The 23,332-nt window shown below is 42.3% G+C and overlaps 1 protein-coding gene across 1 annotated transcript in view; it reads left to right on the forward strand.

Moving 5' to 3' along the window:
* Positions 1 to 23,332, forward strand: part of LOC126193160 (hypodermin-B-like) — a 119,717-nt gene that overhangs the window by 24,460 nt on the left and 71,925 nt on the right. Inside the window, exon 3 of the mRNA XM_049932706.1 lies at positions 12,956 to 13,044. Within this exon, the coding sequence (XP_049788663.1) occupies positions 12,956 to 13,044 (89 nt within the window). The remainder of the gene's footprint in view (positions 1 to 12,955; positions 13,045 to 23,332) is intronic.

Raw genomic sequence — 23,332 nt, forward strand, 5'->3', positions numbered from 1 at the left:
ACTAGAGGGAGCTGTAGAGGGTGAAAACTGTAGAGGAAGACAGAGACTGGAATACATTCAGCAAATAACTGATAACTGAGGACGTAGGTTACAGGTGCTACTCTGATTTGAAGAAGTTGGCACAGGACAGGAATTCGTGGCGGGCTGCATCAGACCAGTCAGAAGACTGATAACCAAAAAAAAAGAAGTTGTAGATACAGCAATAAGTAATAACTCAGTACACAGTGCAGTTGAAGAATGGACATATGAGAAAATGGCAATCATAGAGGTTGGAAAGGAAAACATTGGTACAAAGAAGAAATCATGGGTAACAGAAGAAATACTTCAGCTGCTCGATGAAAGAAGTAAGTACAAAAATGTTAAAATGTTCAGGGAAATTCAGGAATACAGAAATACTAGTCGATGAAGAATGAAATAAATAGGAAGCGCCTGGATGCTAAGATGTAATGGCTGCATGAAAAATGAGAAGAAATCTAAAAAGAAATGATTGTCAGTAGGACTGACTCAGCATATAGGAAAGTCAAAACAACCGTCGATGAAATTGAAAGCAATAGTCGTAACATTAAGAGTTCAATAGGAATTCCACAGTTAAGTGCAGAGGACAGAGCGGATAGGTGGAAAAAGTACACGTAGCCCTCTATGAGGGCTGATGCCTGATGTAATAGAAGATAAAAGAAGGAGCAGGAGTCCATATAGAACAGACAAGCGATCCAGTATTAGAATCAGAATTTAAAAGATCTTGGGAAGACTTAAGATTAAATAAGGCAGAAGAGATAGTTAACATTCCCTCAGAATTTCTAAAATCACTGGGGGAAGTGGCAACGAAACAGTTACTCACGTTGGCGTGTAGAATGTGTGAGTCCGGCGATATACCATCCGATTTTCGGAAAAATATCATCCACACAATTCCGAGGACTATAAGAGCTGATAAATACGATAATTGTCGCACAATCTCACAATCAGCTTAACAACTCATGCTTCCAAGTTACTGACAAGAATAATATACAGGAGAATGGGAAAGAAAATTGAGGCTGTGTTAGATGGCGATCGGTTTGGTTTCACGAAAGGCAAAGGCACTGGAGAGGCAATTCTAACGTTGCAGTTGATAATGGAAGTAAGTCTAAAACAAAAAAAGGACACGTTGATAAGATCTATCGACCCGGAAGAAGCGTTCGACACTGTCAAATGATGCAAGTTGTTCGAAATCCCGAGGAAACTAGGCATAAGTCATAGGGACAGACGTGTGACATACAATGTGTACAAGAGCCACGAGGGAATAGTAAGAGCGGACGACCAAGAACGAATCTCTCGGATTGAAAAGGGCGTAAGGCAGGAATGTAATCTTTCGCCCCCACTGTTCATATTATACATGGAAGAAGCAATGATGGAAATAAAAGAAAGCAAGATGGAATTAAAATTCAAGGTGAAAATATAGCAATGATACAATTCGGTGATGACATTGCTATCCTTACATGATCTACTGAATGGAATGAACGGTCTAATGAGTGCATAATATGTATTGAGAGTAAATCGAAGAAAGAAGAAAGTAATGAGAAGTAGCATAAATGGGAACAGCGAGAAATTTAATATTAGGGTTGGTGGTTGAAGTATTTGCGCTAGCAGAATAGAAATGCGAAAGACAACGTCCGAAAACAATTTATTGAACTCACCAAAACGAAACAATAATACAATATCCAAAAGAACAACCAACTCGATCCCAACTGCTTATCGGCACAAACGCAAAATAACAAATAACAATAATAATAGAAAAAGACCCGTCTTTTCACAGGGAGCGAACGCAAACAGTTCTACAACGTCCAGAGGTTCGTCGACTATACCAAAGAGATCGGCCAGCTAGAAGAGGCGTCTGGTCCGGGCTGCAGCTCTGCATCCTTCCGAGCGGTGCGTCTAACTGTCTTTTGCCGGCAGTGAACCGCCTTATAAAGCCAGCTGGAGGATGTATCTGCCGGAACTATTTACAATCACGTGCCTGGCGTAGCAAAGTAGTTCCTAGGCCAGCTGCGACCTCTGGTAAAGCTGTTCTGCAGGCTCTGCGAACCCAACACCTTCTCCAATCCCATCGTGACCGGTTCACAGCTTGGTGCAACCAGTGGTTGCTTAAGGTCAATCCTGCCAAATCCCAGGCGATCTTCCTTCCGTCTCCTCGATTTCTACATCACCATCTATGACCGTCCTATCGCCCTCACCCCCATCCTTAAGTACCTTGGTGTCACCCTTGACCGTCGCCTCTCCTGGACCCCCCACCTCCGGACGATCCAAGCCAAGGCACGCTCCCGCCTCTGTCTCTTCAAACTTCTCTCCAGCCGAACTTGGGGCCTGGACCCCTCTACCATCCTCCATACCTATAAATCCCTCATTCGCCCTATCCTTTGCTACGCCCACAGTGCCTGGATCTCCGCTCCCCCTACCTTTTACAAATACCTTCAGATCCTGGAAAGCCATGCTCTTCACCTCGCCTATCGCATCCGTCTCCCCTCCCCCACGCGGATCCTGTACGACCTAATTCCCTTCCCTCACCTCCTCCTTTTCCTCGAACAGATACGGATCCTCTACACCTCCCGCAAGCTCGATCCTCCTCACCCCCTGGTCTCTCCCATCCTCTCCCGCCCCCGTCTGCTGCCGCACCTGTACTTCCATGTCCCACTTGCTCTCCATCTCTCCGCTCTCCACACCCTCTCCCAAGGTGTCTTCCGTCAGCTTCCCCTCCCTGATGATGCCCTCCTCCCCTCCATCTAACCCTCCTACCAACTTTGATCCTCCCTCTTCCTATGTTTGTTTCCTTTGGGCACCCTCTCTCCCTTCTCTCCCCCTTCCCTCCCTCCTCCCTTTCTCCCCACTCCTCCCCCGGGCTTCCCCTACCCCCATCCCTCTACTCCTCCTCCCATCTCCTCTGCCATTGGCATCTTTGCTCTCCCCTCTCCCTCCCCCTCCCCCCTCTACCCCTCTTGGTAGGTCCCCGGACTCGCACACGTTACGTGGACATTCGTGTGCCGGAGATCATCGCCATCAGTTTCTCGTGTGTGTGCCGTCATGTTTTCTTTAATGTTCAGCGTCACACTCCTACGTTCACCTGTGCCATCGAATCATCAGTGTTTGTGCGCCGTGCCAACGTGTTTCAGTGTAATTTTCGTCGTGAACGGTTCCGTGTTTTGTATTCTTGTGTGTCTACTGTTTTTTACCCGTCACTCTACCTATTATGTATCTTCTTAATGTTTTTTCTCATTGGAAAATCGAAGGCTGAAGAGCAGCATACGATGCTGCTGCCAGCCTACCTATGTATCTGTACAGGTATGAAAATTACAATAAAGGAAAAAAAGAGAAAAAAGCTCTGCGAACGGGCAGAAGTCCCTAGCGGTCGTTGGTGGAAACCTGATGGTGTGTTGTGTTGTGGACACCGGTAAGTCTTTGTTTTGACAACACAGACGACGTAGGTTTTCCTGGTGAATAAACACACTGTGATGCTGGCAACCCGTGATGGTTGACGTAAAGTGTGATGCCGATGCATTAGGCGCTACGATGACCGAAGTGTGCGGCTACAGCAGTGGTCAGGAAGTAGATGAAGTTAAGGAATTATTCTTCCTAGGCAGTAAAATAACCAATGACTAACAGAGCAAGGAGGTCGTCAAAAAAGACTAACACTATCAAAAAGGGCAGTCCTGGCCTAGAGAAGTCTACTAGTATCAAACATTGGCCTTAGTTTGAAGAAGAATTTCTGAGAATGTACACTTGGAGTACAGCATTGTATGGTATTGAAACTTGGACTGTGGGAAAACCGGAACAGAAAAGAATCGCAGCATAAGAGATGTGGTGCTACAGACGAATGCTGAAAATTAGGCAGACTGATAAGGTAAGGAATGAGTAGGTTCTACGCCGAGTCGGAGAGGAAAGGAATATGTGGAAAACCATGACAATGAGAAGGGAGAGTATGATAGGACATCAGTTAAGACATGAGAGAATGACTTACATGGTACTAGAGGAAGCTGTAGAGGGTGAGAACTGTAGAGGAGGACAGAGACTGGAATAAATCCAGCAAATAACTGATAACTGAGGACGTAGGTTGCAGGTGCTATTCAGTTTGAAGAGGTTGGCACAGGACAGGAATCGGTGGCGGGCTGCATCAGACCAGTTAGAAGACTGATGACTCAAATATATACAGGGTGGTCCATTGACAGTGACTGGGCCAAATATCTCACGAAATAAGCATCAAACGAAAAAACTACAAAGAGCGAAACTCGTCTAGCTTGAAGGGGGAAACCAGATGGCGCTATGGTTGGCCCGCTAGATGGCGCTGCCATAGGTCAAACGGATATCAACTGCGTTTTTTAAAATAGGAACCCCCATTTTTTATTACATATTAGTGTAGTACGTAAAGAAATATGAATATTTTAGTTTGACCACTTTTTTCGCTTTGTGATAGATGATGCTGTAATAATCACAATCGTATAAGTAAGTGGTATCACGTAACATTCCCAGTGAAGACGGTATTTGCTTCGTGATACATTATCCGTGTTAAAATGGACCGTTTACCAATAGCGGATAAGGTCGATATCGTGTTGATGTATGGCTAATTGTGATCAAAACGTCCAACGGGCGTGTGCTATGTACGCTACTCGGTATCCTGGACGACATCATCCAAGTGTCCGACCCCTTCGCCGGATAGTTACGTTATTTAAGGAAACAGGAAGTGTACAGCCACATGTGAAACGTCAACCACGACCTGCAACAAATGATGATGACCAAGTAGGTGTTTTAGCTGCTGTGGCGGCTAACCCGCACATCAGTAGCAGACAAATTACGCGAGAATCGGGAACCTCAAAAACGTCGGTGTTGAGAATGCTACATCAACATCGACTGCAACCGTACCATATTTCTATGACCAGGAATTGCATGGCGACGACTTTGAACGTTGTGTACAGTTCTGCCACTAAGCACAAGAGAAATTACTGGACGATGACAGATTTTTTGCACGCGTTCTATTTAGCGACGAAGTGTCATTCACCAACAGCGGTAACGTAAACCGGCATAATATGCACTATTGGACAACGGAAAATCCACGATGGCTGCGACAAGTGGAACATCAGCGACCTTGGCGGGTTAATGTATGATGCGGCATTATGGGAGGAAGGATAATTGGTCCCCATTTTATCGATGACAATCTAAATGGTGCAATGTATGCTGATTTCCTACGTAATGTTCTACCGATGTTACTACAAGATGATTCACTGCATGACAGAATGACGATGTACTTCGAACATGATGGATGCCTGGCACATAGCTCGCGTGCGGTTGTAGCGGTATTGAATAGCATATTTCATGACAGGTGGATTGGTCGTCCAAGCATTGAGGTTGACGGACATCATTTTAAGCATTTATTGCATTAATGTGGTATTTACAGGTAATCACGCTGTAACAGCATGCGTTCTCAGAAATGATAAGTTCACAAAGGTTGTAACTAGGCTGTTTATGTTTTCTTATTGGCAACGTTACATGGTGCTCTGTATGAAAATCACTGGGTGTGCTGTGTGCAGTCTGTGGCTAGTTTGCATTGTTGTCTGCCATTGTAGTGTTGGGCAGCGGCAGCTGGATGTGAACAGCGCGTAGCGTTGCGTAGTTGGAGGTGAGCCGCCAGCAGTGGTGGATGTGGGGAGAGAAATGGCGGAGTTTTGATATTTGTAAGAATGGATGTTATGAACTCCTATATATATTATGACTTTTGATGACTATTAAGGTAAATACATTGTTTGTTCTCTATCAAAATCTTTCATTTGCTAACTATGCCTATCAGTAGTTAGTGCCATCCGTAGTTTGAATCTTTTATTTAGCTGGCATTAGTGGCGCTTGCTGTATTGCAGTAGTTCGAGTAACCAAGATTTTTGTGAGGTAAGTGATTTGTCTTCCCCCATGAACCATGGACCTTGCCGTTGGTGGGGAGGCTTGCGTGCCTCAGCGATACAGATGGCCGTACCGTAGGTGCAACCACAACGGAGGGGTACCTGTTGAGAGGCCAGACAAACATCTGGTTCCTGAAGAGGGGCAGCAGCCTTTTCAGTAGTCGCAGGGGCAACAGTCTGGAAGATTGACTGATCTGGCCTTGTAACATTAACCAAAACGGCCTTGCTGTGCTGGCACTGCGAACGGCTGAAAGCAAGGGGAAACTACAGCCGTAATTTTTCCCGAGGGCATGCAGCTTTACTGTATGATTAAATGATGATGGCGTCGTCTTGGGTAAAATATTCCGGAGGTAAAATAGTCCCCCATTCGGATCTCCGGGTGGGGACTACTCAAGAGGACGTCGTTATCAGGAGAAAGAAAACTGGCATTCTACGGATCGGAGCGTGGAATGTCAGATCCCTTAATCGGGCAGGTAGGTTAGAAAATTTAAAAAAGGAAATGGATAGGTTAAAGTTAGATATAGTGGGAATTAGTGAAGTTCGGTGGCAGGAGGAACAAGACTTTTGGTCAGGTGATTACAGGGTTATAAATACAAAATCAAATAGGGGTAATGCAGGAGTAGGTTTAATAATGAATAAAAAATAGGAGTGCGGGTTAGCTACTACAAACAGCATAGTGAACGCATTATTCTGGCCAAGATAGACACAAAGCCCATGCCTACTACAGTAGTACAAGTTTATATGCCAACTAGCTCTGCAGATGATGAATAAATTGATGAAATGTATGACGATATAAAAGAAATTATTCAGGTAATGAAGGGAGACGAAAATTTAATAGTCATGGGTGACTGGAATTCGTCAGTAGGAAAAGGGAGAGAAGGAAACATAGTAGGTGAATATGGATTGTGGGGAAGAAATGAAAGAGGAAGCCGCCTTGTAGAATTTTGCACAGAGCATAACTTAATCATAGCTAACACTTGGTTCAAGAATCATAAAAGAAGGTTGTATACCTGGAAGAATCCTGGAGATACTAAAAGGTATCAGATAGATTATATAATGGTAAGACAGAGATTTAGAAACCAGGTTTTAAATTGTAAGACATTTCCAGGGGCAGATGTGGATTCTGACCCTATCTATTGACTATGAACTGCAGATTGAAACTGAAGAAACTGCAAAAAGGTGGGAATTTAAGGAGATGGGACCTGGATAAACTGAAAGAACCAGAGGTTGTAGAGAGTTTCAGGGAGAGCATAAGGGAACAATTGACAGGAATGGGGGAAAGTAATACAGTAGAAGAAGAATGGGTAGCTCTGAGGGATGAAGTAGTGAAGGCAGCAGAGGATCAAGTAGGTAAAAAGACGAGGGCTAATAGAAATCCTTGGGTAACAGAAGAAATATTGAGTTTAAATGATGAAAGGAGAAAATATAAAAATGCAGTAAATGAGCAGGCAAAAAGGAATACAAACGTCTCAAAAATGAGATCGACAGATAGTGCAAAATGGCTAAGCAGGGATGGCTAGAGGACAAATGTAAGGATGTAGAGGCTTGTCTCACTGGGGATAAGATAGATACTGCCTACAGGAAAATTAAAGAGACCTTTGGAAAGAAGAAAACCGCTTGTATGAATATCAAGAGCTCAGATGGCAACCCAGTTCTAAGCAAAGAAGGGAAGGCAGAAAGGTGGAAGGAGTATATAGAGGGTTTATACAAGGGCGATGTACTTGAGGACAATACTATGGAAATGGAAGAGGATGTAGATGAAGATGAAATGGGAGATAAGACACTGCGTGAAGAGTTTGACTAAAAGACCTGAGTCGAAACAAGGCCCCGGGAATAGACAACTTTCCATTAGACCTACTGATGGCCTTGGGAGAGCCAGTCATGACAAAACTCTACCATCTGGTGAGCAAGATGTATGAGATAGGCGAAATACCCACAGACTTCAAGAAGAATATAATAATTCCAATCCCAAAGAAAGCAGGTGTTGACAGGTGTGAAAATTACCGAACTATCAGTTTAATAAGTCACAGCTGCAAAATACTAACGCGAATTCTTTACAGACGAATGGAAAAACTGGTAGAAGCGGACCTCGGGGAAGATCAGTTTGGATTCCGTAGAAATGTTGGAACACGTGAGGCAATACTAACCTTACGACTTATCTTAGAAGAAAGATTAAGAAACGGCAAACCCACGTTTCTAGCATTTGTAGACTTAGAGAAAGCTTTTGACAACGTTAACTGGAATACTCTCTTTCCAATTCTGAAGGTGGCAGGGGTAAAATACAGGGAGCGAAAGGCTATTTACAATTTGTACAGAAACCAGATGGTAGTTATAAGAGTCGAGGGACATGAAAGGGAAGCAGTGGTTGGGAAAGGAGTGAGACAGGGTTGTAGCCTCTCCCCGATGTTATTCAATCTGTATATTGAGCAAGCAGTAAAGGAAACAAAAGAAAAGTTCGGAGTCGGTATTAAAATTCATGGAGAAGAAGTAAAAACTTTGAGGTTCGCCGATGACATTGTAATTCTGTCAGAGACAGCAAAGGACTTGGAAGAGCAGTTGAACGGAATGGACAGTGTCTTGAAAGGAGGATATAAGATGAACATCAACAAAAGCAAAACGAGGATAATGGAATGCAGTCAAATTAAATCGGGTGATGCTGAGGGAATTAGATTAGGAAATGAGACACTTAAAGTAGTAAAGGAGTTTTGCTATTTAGGTAGTAAAATAACTGATGATGGTCGAAGTAGAGAGGATATAAAATGTAGACTGGCAATGGCAAGGAAATCGTTTCTGAAGAAGAGAAATTTGTTAACATCGAGTATAGATTTAAGTGTCAGGAAGTCGTTTCTGAAAGTATTTGTATGGAGTGTAGCCATGTAGGGAAGTGAAACATGGACGATAACCAGTTTGGACAAGAAGAGAATAGAAGCTTTCGAAATGTGGTGCTACAGAAGAATGCTGAAGATAAGGTGGGTAGATCACGTAACTAATGAGGAGGTATTGAATAGGATTGGGGAGAAGAGAAGTGTGTGGCACAACTTGACTAGAAGAAGGGATCGGTTGGTAGGACATGTTTTGAGGCATCAAGGGATCACAAATTTAGCATTGGAGGGCAGTGTGGAGGGTAAAAATCGTAGAGGGAGACCAAGAGATGAATACACTAAGCAGATTCAGAAGGATGTAGGTTGCAGTAGGTACTGGGAGATGAAGAAGCTTGCACAGGATAGAGTAGCATGGAGAGCTGCATCAAACCAGTCTCAGGACTGAAGACCACAACAACAACAACAAGTGATTTGTGAAACGCATAGGTTAATGTTAGTCAGGGCCATTTTTTTGTAGGGATTTTTGAAAGTCAGATTGCGTTGCGCTAAAAATATTGTGTCAGTTTAAGCATAGTCGTATATAAATTATTAAAAAGGGGACGTTTCATAAGGTACATGTATCACATTGGAACGACCGAAATAAATTGTTCAGACGTACCTACGTTCTGTATTTTAATTTAAAAAACGTACCTGTTACCAATAGTTCGTCTAAAATTGTGGGCCATATGTTTGTGACTATCACAGTGCCATCTATCACAAAGCGAAAAAAGTGGTCCAACTAAAACATTCGTATTTCTTTACGTACTTCACGAATATGTAATAAAAATGGGGGTTCCTATTTAAAAAAAGGCAGTTGATATCCGTTTGACCTATGGCAGCGCCATCTAGCGGGCCCACCATAGCGCCATCAAGCTAGACGAGTTTCGTTCTTCGTAGTTTTTTCGTTTGACGCACTGGGTATTTGACGCACTGAGTATTTCACAGAGAAAACCATAAACCATGAAGCTGGCGAAGGCAATACTTATTCCACTGTTCTCTGTTCGCTAGCTATTTCAGTTTCAAATCAAATCTCTGTGCGATTACAGGAAAAAGTGTAACACTCTCGAATTCGTTGAAGTTGACACGGTTGACTGTGTACTTATTAGAATATGATCAAAGTACTCCACCAAGCAGAGCAAAATCTATCACAAATGACATTAAAGGGTGTACTGTTTGACCCGCAACTGAGAAAACACGTTACTTTCTGCACGTTGCTAACTGCATCCCCCTGGCTGAGTCATTCTCCACAGTGAACGCTCAGAGTGCCTCTCTGCAGCTCCCGGCAGAGGGCACTGTGAACGCTACTATCATCCAACTGTGAGCACCCTCTCGCACATGCATATTTCGTGCTCCTGGCGTGAGAAATTCAACACCGCAACAACGATTATTATCAATCGCGTTTTGCAGAAGTGTCAACAGTAACTGTCACAATTAGCTCTACATCTACATCTACGTGAGACTCTTTATTTCACAATAAAGTGCCTGAGAGAGGGTTCAATGAACCACCTTCAAGCTGTCTCTCTACCGTTTCGCTCTCGAACGGGATGCGGGAAAAACGAGTACTTAAATTTTTCAGTGTGAGCCCTGATTTCTCTTATTTTATCGTGATGATTATTTCTCCCTGTGTAGGTGGGTGGCAATGGAATGTTTTCGCAATCGGAGGAGAAAACTGTTGATTGAAATTTCATGAGAAGATCCCGTCGCAACGAGAAACGCCTTTGTTTTAATTATTGCCACTCCAGTTCATGTATCATGTCTGTGACACTATCTCCACTATTTCGCGATAATACAAAACTAGCTGCCCCTCTTTGTACTTTTTCGATGTCATCCGTCAGTCCCACCTGATGCGGATCCCACACCGCACAGCAATACTCCAGAATAGGGCGGACAAGCGTGGTGTAAGCAGTCTCTTTAGTAGACCTGTTGCACCTTCTTAAGTGTTCCGTCAATGAGTCGCAGTCTTTGATTTGCTCTACCCACAATATTGTCTATGTAATCGTTCCAGTTTAGGTTATTTGTAATTGTAATCCCTAAGTATTTAGCTGAATGTACAGCCTTCAGATTTATGTGACTTATCGCGTAATCGAAATTTAGCTGATTTCTTTTAGTATTCATGTGAATAACTTCACACTTCTCGTTATTCAGGATCAACTGCCCCTTTTCGCACCATACAGATATCTTATCTAAATCATTTTGAAAGTTGTTTTGATCATCTGATGACTTTACAAGACGGTAAATGACAGCATCATCTGCAAACAATATAAGACGGCAACTGAGATTGTCTCCTATGTCGTTAATATAGATCAGGAACAATAGAGGGCCTATAACACTTCCTTGGGGAACGCCGGATATTACTTCTGTTTTACTCGATGACTTTGTGCCTATTACTACGAACTGTGACCTTTCTGACAGGAAATCACGAATCAAGTCATACAACTGAGGCGATACTCCGTAGGCACGCAGTTTGGTTAGAAGACGCTTGTGAGGAACGGTGTCGAAAGCCTTCTGGAAATCTAAAAATATGGAATCAATTTGACATCCTCTGTCAATAGCACTTATTACTTCATGAGTATAAAGAGGTAGTTGTGTTTCACAAGAACGATATTTCCTGAAAACGTGCTGACTATGTGTCAATAAATCGTTTTCTTCGAGGTACTTCATAATGTTCAAATACAGTGTATGTTCCAAAACCCTACTGCAAATCGACGTTAGTGATATGGGCCTGTAATTCAGCGGATTATTCCTACTTCCCTTTTTGGGTATTGGTGTGACTTAAGCAATTTTCCATTCTTTATGTACGGATCTTTCTGTAAGCGAGTGCTTGTATATAATTGCTAAATATGGAGCTATTGTATCAGCATACTCTGAGAGGAACCTGACTGGTATACAATCTGGACCGGAGGCCTTGCCTTTATTAAGCGCTTTAAGCTGCTTTGTTACACCGAGGATATCTACTTCTATGTTTCTCAACTTCGCAGTTGTTCTTGATTGGATTTCAGGAATATTTACTTCGTCTTCTTTGGTGAAGGAGTTTCGGAAAACCGTGTTTATTAATTCTGCTTTAGTGGCACTGTAATCAGTGACTTCCCCGTTGCGGTATTTGCACAATATTATTCATCGGCAAGCCTGAGAAGTATATTTGCAGATCCTCTATTACTTACAATGGATTTTATTACCATTAGTCGAGTGGCCACACGTCTCATGGGGAGAGTTAAGAAGCGAAGAAATATGGAAGAAATGTGTGAGAAATTAAGAAATAGTGTACAATGATACATTGTTAGACTGATGAGAGTATACCATCAACTAGGTAGAATCTCAGGTAGTCGTATTGTTTGGAACTATTGAAAGTGACCCATCTACGGGGTGCAGATGTTAAGTTCATGAACACCTTTGGTATTGTGCAGATGAGTAGGCTATGAGCTAGCACCAAATTTACGTCTCCCCATTCTTGCACTCCCTAAGTCTTCATATGAACACAAACCAAACGTCTACCACAGTCATAGAAACGACATGAGTCCGCAGCTCGTGGTCGTGCGGAAGCGTTCTCGCTTCCCGCGCCCGGGTTCCCGGGTTCGATTCCCGGCGGGGTCAGGGATTTTCTCTGCCTCGTGATGACCGGGTGTTGTGTGATGTCCTTAGGTTAGTTAGGTTTACGTAGTTCTAAGTTCTAGGGGACTGATGACCATTGATGTTAAGTCCCATAGTGCTCAGAGCCATAGAAACGACACAAAAGCACATTTCACGCTTGAGAACAGTTTGGTGGAAGGCCTACCTCAGGAACTGAGGTGGCAGTATGGCTGTTAGAAAACTTGGAGCACAAAACGAGTAAATTTCCTGATCAAACTATCGTAATACGAGGTGACATACATTTTCCAATTGTAAAATTGGAGAGTCATGGCATTAATACTAATGCGAGAGGCAGTGATTTTCGAATTTTTTTCGAGCGGATAGAGAACGATCTCGTGAAGATAACATTCGAGACGTCACGATATGACAAAATTGTTATGAACTCACCTCTCCCCATCCCACCTCACATCACGCAGTATAGGTGTAGATGTTGAAGGCAATGATACACCATCTGCACAGGGAATCTTGTCCTATATTACTTTTGGATTATGGGACTTCCTTATTTGTTCTACGCCGTTTCTGAATTCGGAGTAACTTCAGTTCTTTGTGTTTCAGCTGTCGCTGCAGAAGAACGCAGAACACTGGTGCGGCGCCGTCATCTTGAACGAAGACTGGGCACTCACTGCAGCTCAGTGTGTCGAAGAGTGAGTATCTCCCTACGAAAAGTACATGGAATAGTGGCACACTTTGCGTCTCACTGGGTGCCAATGCTTTTTACTAAATAAAATCCCTGAGACGATTTTAGCACTGAACACAGATGGGCGACGCAGTCCGCTATTCAGAACTGTGACTCGATATGCTAATAGGGTCGGATTGTACTCGATTGCTTTCACACCCAGTAGCTAAACTCGCTGATCCTTTAGTCTACTAACCCAATCATTCGCGTTTAATGCGAATTTTGTAACCTAAAACAAGTTCAAACGAAACAGAATAATAATGACAATAATAACTGAGTAACTGTTGTAGGTGGCTAGAGGGAGTTCGAGTGGAATGAACTAATAATTCATTCATTCAGTCAGAACTATGAAATCTTAAAAATGGTGGTCCTATAGCAATACACTTAAACGTGAAAATACTCAAATGCTATAAAGTTTGCTTCAATGCGTGATTAGAATGATAGCAGATTCCTCAAATACTATTCAAACAATACTAGTACACAGAAAACAGAGCCCTCTGTTTTTAAACTAAACACAAAATATTCTCCATCTTTTAAATACATGATATCTATTAGGGTGATCAACACATTCTCTAAATCATTTGTCGGTTCACACGCTGCATACAGTATTAATTCAAAAATGCATCTGAAAAAGTTCAGTGCTGAACCACATCTAATGCTCGCGAATGTTAAAATTCCAGCCAAAAAACGAATATTAAAGTGTTTTTTCCGACCACTCTTCGCCCAGAATCTATCACTTGTGCAAGTCTAAAACCACACCATGCACGCCCCAACAAGTTTCCTCAAGACTGATCCTTACAGACAGACTGCCAGATGCATCCTGCTTACAATGACCGCTCGACTCACAAAGACCAGAAGTGAAGGCTCGCTCGCGCTTTTAAGCTTTCCCCCTCCAAAATTCACGACGTACTTAAAACATAGAAAATGGATCATAACTTAGAAATGTGTCATATATGTTAAACGAAAGGTCTCTCTTTTTCAGTCCCCTAAGACCATATACATTGTTCTGCACGTAACAGTTTAGACATTATTAATTAAAACATGACTTTTACGCATGCATGGTTACGAGAAATAACGGAAAGAAAGTTGTTAAAGCATGGAAAGCACTAAAGTTGGACTGTCCAATAGCCGCGTCTTTTCACGGTCTATTCAGTGACGCTATCAGATCTTATATGCAAACTATCGCTTTCAAATGACGAGTGTTTTTAATATAATTGAGTTAAAGAAATTAGAAATTAAGTAATAACGTAGACTTCATTACATGATTAAGTAGGGAGAGGTATTCAAGTTATCATGTTGTGTTCATTTGCTGTGTTACTGTGGAGAAAACGATGAGCTGGCACATTTACATAATTAAAAGGACATAAAAACAGTAGTAACACAATAATAAAAAATGTACAAATGTGTGGCTATCAGGAATGACAGCAAGTGCTCTAAGCTATCATTCAATATCTGATTTGTCCAGTTCTCATGAAGCATAATGTTCTACTGTAAGATTATTCATTTACTGTGAGTATGTAGGGTCTATGGTTTTCGTGATATTCATGGTATTTATATCTCTACATATGCATTTCAGCCCCATGTATATGTGACGTGACTGTTTTTGTTCTACGATGAAACAGCGAGCTACTATTGAGTTTCGAAGTATTTCTGAATAAGCACATTCTGCCATGTTGCGAACGCCGCCATCTTTGGAGCCAATTACTCTCAGACCACGGTAGCCAGATAGCTAAACGTCATTCCCCATCGTCTGCGGCCTGGAGAGAACTGCCGATTACCTGTTGCTGGACGCTCGCTTGCCCCTAGCTGCATGGATTTCGGTCACACACCAGCTGTCTCCATTCGCACTGACCTCAGCAGCCGAACCAACACACACAGTACCAGGACTCGATAACTTTTGCTTGGCTAATTGCTCACCAGTTTATGTGTTACGTTACAATTTTCGTTAGGTATCGCCCACTGAAGACAAGTTGCTGTGGAACCACATTCTCTATTCCTCAACATTGTCATTACTTCACCAAACTGCTGAAGCAGATTAGTGTGCTCACCTACATAACTGGCTAATACTTCATCTTTCTCTTGCAGTACCACAACTCATCCTGGTGTACTTTCTACAAGGCTATTTTTGTTGAACAACTAAATGATTTAGACACACATGACTACTCTGCAATTCATAGTTCAGTGTTTGGCAAAGGGTGCATAAAACCAGTTTCAGACTATCTCTCTACTCTTCAGTCTGGAAAAGAACATGCAAAAATTAGCACTTAAATATATCTGTGCGAGCTACTATTTCTTTTACTTTATCATGCTAGTCATCCATCCTTACACCCTCATTAATGTGCATAAACAAATAGTCTGCGACTTGGGGGGGGGGGGGGGGGGGAAGCTGGTGATTGTAATATCGTAAACATATCACACCACAGCGAAAAACGTCTTCTTTTTAATGACTACCGTGCTAACATGATTCTCATATCCATGACAGTTTCCCCCTATTTTTGAACAATACAAAACAAGCTACCCTTCTTTGAACTTTTTCGGTGTCCTCCTTCAGTCCTGTGTGGTGAGGATCATATACTGTGCAGAAACTCTATAAAAGACGATGGACAAGTATATTGCAGAGAGTCCCTTTAGTAGATTTTCTGACAGTAAACCATGATGTAATTCCCAGAGATTTATTTAGTTGAACTGACAGCCTTTAAATTTGTGTGATTTACCGTGTAACCGAAATTTAACGGAATTTTTGTAATACTCATGTGGAGCACCTATGACAATTTATTGGTCAGGATTAGTTGTCGCTTTTCACATCAGACAGATAGCTTGTCTAAATTAATTTGTAGCTCGGTTTGATCTTCTGGTGACTCCATTACTCTGTAAAAGGTTGACATTTTCTACAAACAATCTACTAGGTATGCTCACATTGTCTCCTAAATTGTTTATATAAATTAAGACCATCAGAGAGCCTACAATGTTTCTTGAGGAACAACGGTTATGACTTTCTGATAATTAGATCACTCCTCATCAATTTCTATGATCTGAGATCTTTCTGACAGAGGACCACATATCCATTCACGCAGATGGGACGGTACGCAATAGGTATGCAACTTGAACAAAAGCTTCTTGTGAGGAATGGTGTCATATTCCTCCTGGATATCTAGTAATTTGTTACCCACTTGAGATCCACTGTCGATAGCACTCGTTACTCAGTGCGAATAAAGAGCCAGTTCTACTCCACAACAAAGATATTTTCTGAACTAGTGCAATTTATGTGTATACAGATAGTTTTTTTCGAAGTATTTCATATTGGTGGAACACAGTTTGTAACCAGTTTCAACTTGTCCATTACTGCTTATGCATCGATTTTTAACAGACAGAAGAGAAGGAAAAAAATCATACGACTCTGCAGCAGTAACTGGGAGGAATAACAGGCCCACACAATCTAACGCTAAACTGGAGCTATCTGATACTTTTACAGTTCGGTCCGAATGAGCATCACTACCTACCAGCACTTCTCGGGCGGCACTCGTATGTAACGTTGCTTTCCAGCTGGCTGGTCACATATGCACAGCCCTTGAATGAAATTATGTGCTTGGGCAGAGGCTGACTGAGCAGCAAATACAATAAAGAGCCAAAACATTATGACCACCTGATGAAGAGCTTGTTTGTCCTTCTTTAGAACGAAGTACAGCACTGATTATGTTTATCAGGGATCCGAAATTTTATTGGTAGGTTTGTGGAGGTATGTGGAATTAGATGTCTACGCAGAGGTCATGTAATTCGCGTAAGTAATGCGATGCTAATATGCGTACGTGGTGATGGCGCCCGATAGCGACCGACATTGGTTCCATGGTATTTACATAAGGGGAATATGTCTCCGAGAAATCAACGTGAGTTCACTACATTGCTCCTCAAACCACTGTAACACTGTTCTGGCTCTGAGACACGGACAATTGTACTGCTGGAAGATGACATGGCCGTCGGCAAAGGCATCAAACATGAAGGGATGCAGGTGGTTCGCAGATGTTGATTACTATCACAGGTCCGATGCAAGTACAGGAGAATGTCTCCCATAGCGTAATACTGCTCCCACCGGTCTGCGTCCGTGGAGCGCTGCACGTTTCGAGCCGCCTTTTACCTCGGTGACGGCGTTTGTGGAGAACCATCGACCTAGAGTAGCAAAAATGTGATTCACCTGAAGAGCCTGTAACCTCCCCCTCACTTTTCGACCTTAATGACAGTGAAAAATTAAACCGCATGCACCTAATGGTAATTTGGGAAAAGCAATCGTCATCGACGTTAATCTGTCGGTAAAGAGGGAGGAAAGGGTTACATCTAAATGAAAGGAAAAACGCAAATGAAATTGGTGGAAATTAATTTTGAAAAGGGGTAGTGTTAATAAAGAAAGTAAATGTGCGGTCGTTACGTTAACAATTAATTGACGTTAATTAGATATTTGAGATTGGGGAAAATTACGGTCGCCAGTCCAATGGACAACTACTATAATAACTGAAAATGAAAGATTAATGCACATATATTTAGCACTAAAAGGGTGGCAACTAAAGGTTGACACGTGTTGTGTGAAAACTGAATGTTTGTCAGAAGTAATAAATTTCGCTAAACTCTGACTTAAATTAGCAAAAGAATTAATAAAATCGGAAAATCGAAAGTTAATTTAGTGACTGAAATTAATAGTGAACTTTGTTTCTGAAGCACTACGAAATTCAATAAAATAAGGTTAGTCTTGGGCTACCTCGACAATCATTTCAAAAGCTACTTGAATCTACGCAATTTAGAAATAAGAGATTTAACTTTGAACTTGAATTATTTTATTTATTTATTTATTTATTTAACCTGGCAAGATTAGGGCCATCAGGCCCTCTCTTACATCTAACCAGGCATTCTACTTATTTTACATTCATATGTTTTAGTAGGCATGTTAAACTACATCTAGTATAAAAAGTGAAATAGACAATTTGAAAGGTACACCTGGAAAAATACATACATATAGAGTTTATATTCTTAGATCACAAGTACTGTTATAATTAGACATTATTGAAGAGACAGATTTTAGATAGGAGTGCTGGCAGCAGGGAGTATGAGGGAGACTCATGGTGACAGGAGGAGAAGAATAGAGAGACATGATGAAACATAATTAAGGAAATACAAAGGAAAAGAAGATTGCGTGGCTAATAGAGATAGATGAAGAGGAAGGCATCTCAGGAGCAAGATAGGAGACGCTAGCTTTGCTATTTGACGGATGAGAGGGTTGGCCATGTACATCAGTTTTGTGGAGAACTTTATCAGGATGATAGTAGGAAATGCTTCAGCTTCTTCTTAAAAGCAGCAGGAGATTGAATTTTGCGCAAGGTAAGGGGCAGTTTGTTCCAGAGGCGGACAGCGGCAACTGAGAAGGAGTTTGCAAAAGTTTTTGTTTTGTGAGTGGGCACAGTTAGGATACCAAATAAGAGTGACCTCGTGTTTCGATTATGATGACATGACAGGTTTTTAATCTCTGAAGCAAGGTACTGGGGTGCTTGCGCGACGAGGAGCCGGTGGAGTAGACATAGAGTGTGGTAGTCACGCAATTTGTCCGGCCGCAGCCACCCTAGCTCGGAGTATGAAGCACTAACATGATCATATCGGTGAATGTTGCAGGTGTAACGCACACAGGCATTCATGGTTAGCTCTAGCCGTCTTTTGTTTTCACTACTCATGCCTTGTTGAATCACATCACAATAGTGGAGGTTCGGTAGAACGAGTGCTTGCACGAGCTGGCGTTTCAAGTCCTGTGGAAATATGTTCCGAAACTTTTTGAGAGCATAGAGACAAGCAGACGTCTTTCGGCACACTGCGACTGTATTCTCCGCCCAGTTGAGATGCTCATCCAAAGTTACACCCAAGTTCTTCACTGTTTTCTGATATGGTATTGGAGTACCGTCGAGCAGAATAGGAGGTAGCCGTTCGCGGAAATCTGAACTTATTTATTTCTGATGGGCTATTAAGATTACTTGCGTCTTTTTTGCATTTAGTTTAAGCCCCAGGTTTTTCGCCCATGTCAGTACTGAAGACAGATCATCATTCATCTGAGCGATTGCAGAGTTTACATCTTCAGGTCTGACGCTTAGGTAGAGCTGGAGGTCGTCGGCATAGAAATGATATTTACAGGAGGACAGAACCGACGAAATATCGTTGACATATAAAGAAAACAAAAGTGGTCCTAAGACTGATCCTTGGGGCACTCCCGAGGAAACATGTTTCCAGGAAGATTTTTCATTTACGCAGACAACACATTGCTGTCTGTCTTTTAAGTAGCTTTCAAATCATCTCATTGCACTATCAGAGAAATTAAGCTGTTGCATTTTTCTGAGCAATATGTCAAAGCTAACAGTGTCAAAAGCTTTGCTGAAGTCCAGTAGCGTCAAAATTGTTGCCTTTCGATTGTCGATGGCATATTTCAGGTCATCAGTTACTTTAATTAGAGCAGTGTTTGTGCTGTGATGTTTACGGAAACCGGATTGAAATTTGTCATATAGGCTGAATTCATGCAAGTGTTCAGTGATTTGGTCATGAACAATATATTCAAGTGCTTTGGAAACAGCAGGCAGTATGCTAATTGGTCGGTAATCACTAGGCAGTTGCGGGTTTTCGATCTTAGGGATGGGTCGAATTAGGCTTCTTTTCCATGCAGTGGGATATATTCCGTTCACGAGGGAAAAATTAAATATGTCAGTTAAGACAGGTACTAAGATATCGGCGACATTCTTAATCATGGTTATACCGATACTGTCGTTGCCTATTGCATCAGAAGAGATTCTCATTATTGCTTTTCTTGCCGTATTTGTTGTTACATGTTTTAGATGGAAGGTATCGTTGTTAGTTATCCTGTTTGGGGATTCTTGTGGACGGTAAATATCAGCTGTGCTGGTATTCAGAGGTGCAGAGAAGAATTCATTTAATTCGTTAGCTGACACATGAAAAGTAGTTTCCGATTTTGCCTTTCCGACCCCCAAGCTACGGAGATTCTTCCATAGAGTCGTGGGCGTCAGATCGCTGCATACAAGGGAGCGAGCGTGCCTGATTTTAGCATTGCGAATGCATTGTTTCACTCTGTTCCGTAACTTTCTATATTCTTCGAAACGCTCGGGTTTCGGATCTGCCTTGAAACACCTGTGGGCAGCATCCCTATTAGTCATCATTTGACGTAATTCAGCTGTCAGCTATGGAGCAGGAGATTTTCTTACACGGATTGTGCGCACAGGTGCATGTTTATCATAGAGGGCAGTGAGTTTATCTCCAAGTTCATTAATTTTGCGTCGATTGTGGGTTTTCTGATTATTTGATGCCATGAGATTTCTGAGCAATCGGCTGTTAGAGCGTCAAGGTCAATACGTTTCATGTTCCTACAAGTTATGTAACGCGATTTGATCCTTGGGGGCTGCACAGAGTAGGCCAGGAATATTAAATCATGTGCTGAGAGGCCAGGGGCCGATGTTTGACCAACATCTCTTACTTTGTCAGTCTGTTTCGTTGCGATTACGTCTATAAGAGTATGACTGTGCGCCGTATGGTGTGTAGGTTGTAATGGAAGAATGTTCATGCTATTGCAACTAAACAGTCTTCTTAGGTTTATTGCGGAGGGAGTGTCTCTTAGCAGGTCTATGTTCAAGTCACCCATTACGATGACATGTTCGTATTGACACTGAAGTGAATGTAATTCCGACTGGAAGGAACTCACTGAGCTTATTTTTGGCGGCTTGTACACGACGCCAGTCAAGAATTTCCGACTTTGTATATTTATTTCAATGAACATGAATTCAGCCTCTTTTTCTTCAGCAGGATTTGACGTACATAAGACTTTCGCTTTGAGATCTGTTCGTATATACGCGCCGACCCCGCCACCTCGCTTTTTTGATCTGTCTGCCCTAAGAAATGTGTACCCTGGGAGATGAAAAGATGCAGAGGATATGTGTGGTTTCAACCACGTTTCGGATAGGAGGATTACGTGGTAGTTTAGTTGGTTGAAGAGGAGGCTAAGTTCTTCGTAATGTGCAGGTAAAGACTGGATGTTGCAGTGAGCTGCTAAAAGCTCTGACCCGTTCCGCTGAGCAGCCTGTAGTAGGGTGGCAGACTGGTTTGTCCCTTTGTTAGGCACTACCTGCCGCGAGGGGCACTGGCCGCTGCTTCCGCCAAGTGACATAACACAGGGATGTCCGAGATTTTGCGCGCCCTGTTTGTGACACAGCGAGTGCCGAAAGAAAGGCGACTGCTAGAGATTTCCTGAGGTTGCGGGAGTATAGAAAATGGATTAGTGGTATTCAGTGCAAGGAGAATATGACCAAAATAGTGACGGCTGTGTCTCACTGTGTATCCTCTGTCGTAAGAGGAGAAATGTAATTAGCGTATTTGAAACAGCTTAGGGTGGAAATAAGGGAAAAGGGAGTGATTTAAGAGGCCGATGCTGCCAGCAGAGAGAAGTAAGCTTAATAATTAATAGATTATCGTAGGAAGCTAGAATTAAATTGAAATTTACTAAAGTGATACTGGTAGTGATTATCGTAGGAAGCTACAATTAGATTAAAATTTGCTAAAGTGATACTGATAGTGATTTTTGTTATGAACAATTTAAACCGAAGAGATGGGTGATTAATGAACTAAAGGAGAGACTAATAATTGCAATAGAACTATTTCAGAACGGAAGAGAATAAACTGAGAAAATGAAAAAAGTATTAGCAGTAACTAAAATTAAGTAATGGTTAGAGCTACAGACACAAAAAAGTGAAAAGTTAATACAGTTACAAAAACAATTAGTTGAAGGTACAAATATGGGTATAATTAAAAAATTAATAAAATTACAAGACTATATCTGAGTATAGGGCTGTTACAATTTGCAAATGGTGTTAAGTTTGCACTTTTGGCTCGAGTAGCTTCACTTAATACTATTCAGTTCTGTCATGTTTGTGACTGTCTTCTTTCCAGCTGCTGTCTTAATGATTACTCTGCCATCCTGAGTCCACACATTCTGAAGACCGAAATGGGATATGGCACTGTTTAAAATCTTTAGCCGTTCGTGTGTCAGATCTTCCCTTATTGTAAGCCCTGTCCTTGCTAACTTCTTCTTCTGGGTAAAGATCTCTGCCCTTTTTCGGTACGAGACAAATTTAATTATTATTGGACGAGGTTTGGTGGCACCTGGTAGATTTCGTCCCACCCGATGGCTCCTGTCAATGTCTGCCTTGGTCACTTCAACGCCTAATTTTTCACGCGCAACCTGTATAAGCAGGTTGTCCGTGTCTTCTTCCTTATTTTCTACTACTCCAAACAGTCGTAGACTATTTCGCCTCTGGTACTGTTCTAGTTCGTCAGTTGCGGCAGATAGTTTCACTTCCAACTCTCGTGCCTTTTTCTCGTATTCAGACACAGACTTTTTTAGTGCTGTAATTTCGGCAGTATTGGCCTCAACAGTTTCACGCATTTTGGCCAATACTGCTGCCGTTACAGTATCTGATATCGTGCCTGCTATCAGATCGAGATTGTTTTTATCGCGAAGCGCAGCGTTTACCTCAGAGCGGACCAGCTCCGCTATACCGGGAGCCGCGACCGCACCTTCCGCCAAGAGCGGGCCCGCCGCACCTGCTGCTTCCCCGCTGCTGGACGCGCTGCTGTTGACTCTTCTGTTTACCATTTTCTCGAAGATATTGGCGGAGCACAGAAAAAAAATAGCACTACTGCACAGAACACTGTTGTTTACACGATTTCCACTTGTACTAGACAACACCACCTGCGAGAACACCTTCGAATTCGACTAAATTTCGCGAGCCGAACTTAACACGTGTTACACTGTAGCCGCCATAAATGGAAATATCAATTAAACGATTCTGAACAATTAACAATACAAAAATTTAGTACGTACCAAGCTGAGCTGCAGTCACAAGGTCCTCATCTCGTGGTCGTGCGGTAGCGTTCTCGCTTCCCACGCCCGGGTTCCCGGGTTCGATTCCCGGCGGGGTTAGGGATTTTCTCTGCCTCGTGATGACTGGGTGTTGTGTGATGTCCTTAGGTTAGTTAGGTTTAAGTAGTTCTAGGGGGCTGATGACCATAGATGTTAAGTCCCATAGTGCTCAGAGCCATTTGCAGTCACAGGTAAGCTAAAATATGGTAACAAAACTCGCACTCTTAATTTGTGCTTGTGTTATCTAAATAATGTAGCCAGCTATGAATACTCTAACTGAACTTTGAAATTAAAGCAGTGAAATGGAATG

The sequence above is a fragment of the Schistocerca nitens genome, chromosome 1, assembly GCF_023898315.1.
Source record: "Schistocerca nitens isolate TAMUIC-IGC-003100 chromosome 1, iqSchNite1.1, whole genome shotgun sequence".
Taxonomy (NCBI): Eukaryota; Metazoa; Arthropoda; class Insecta; order Orthoptera; family Acrididae; genus Schistocerca; species Schistocerca nitens.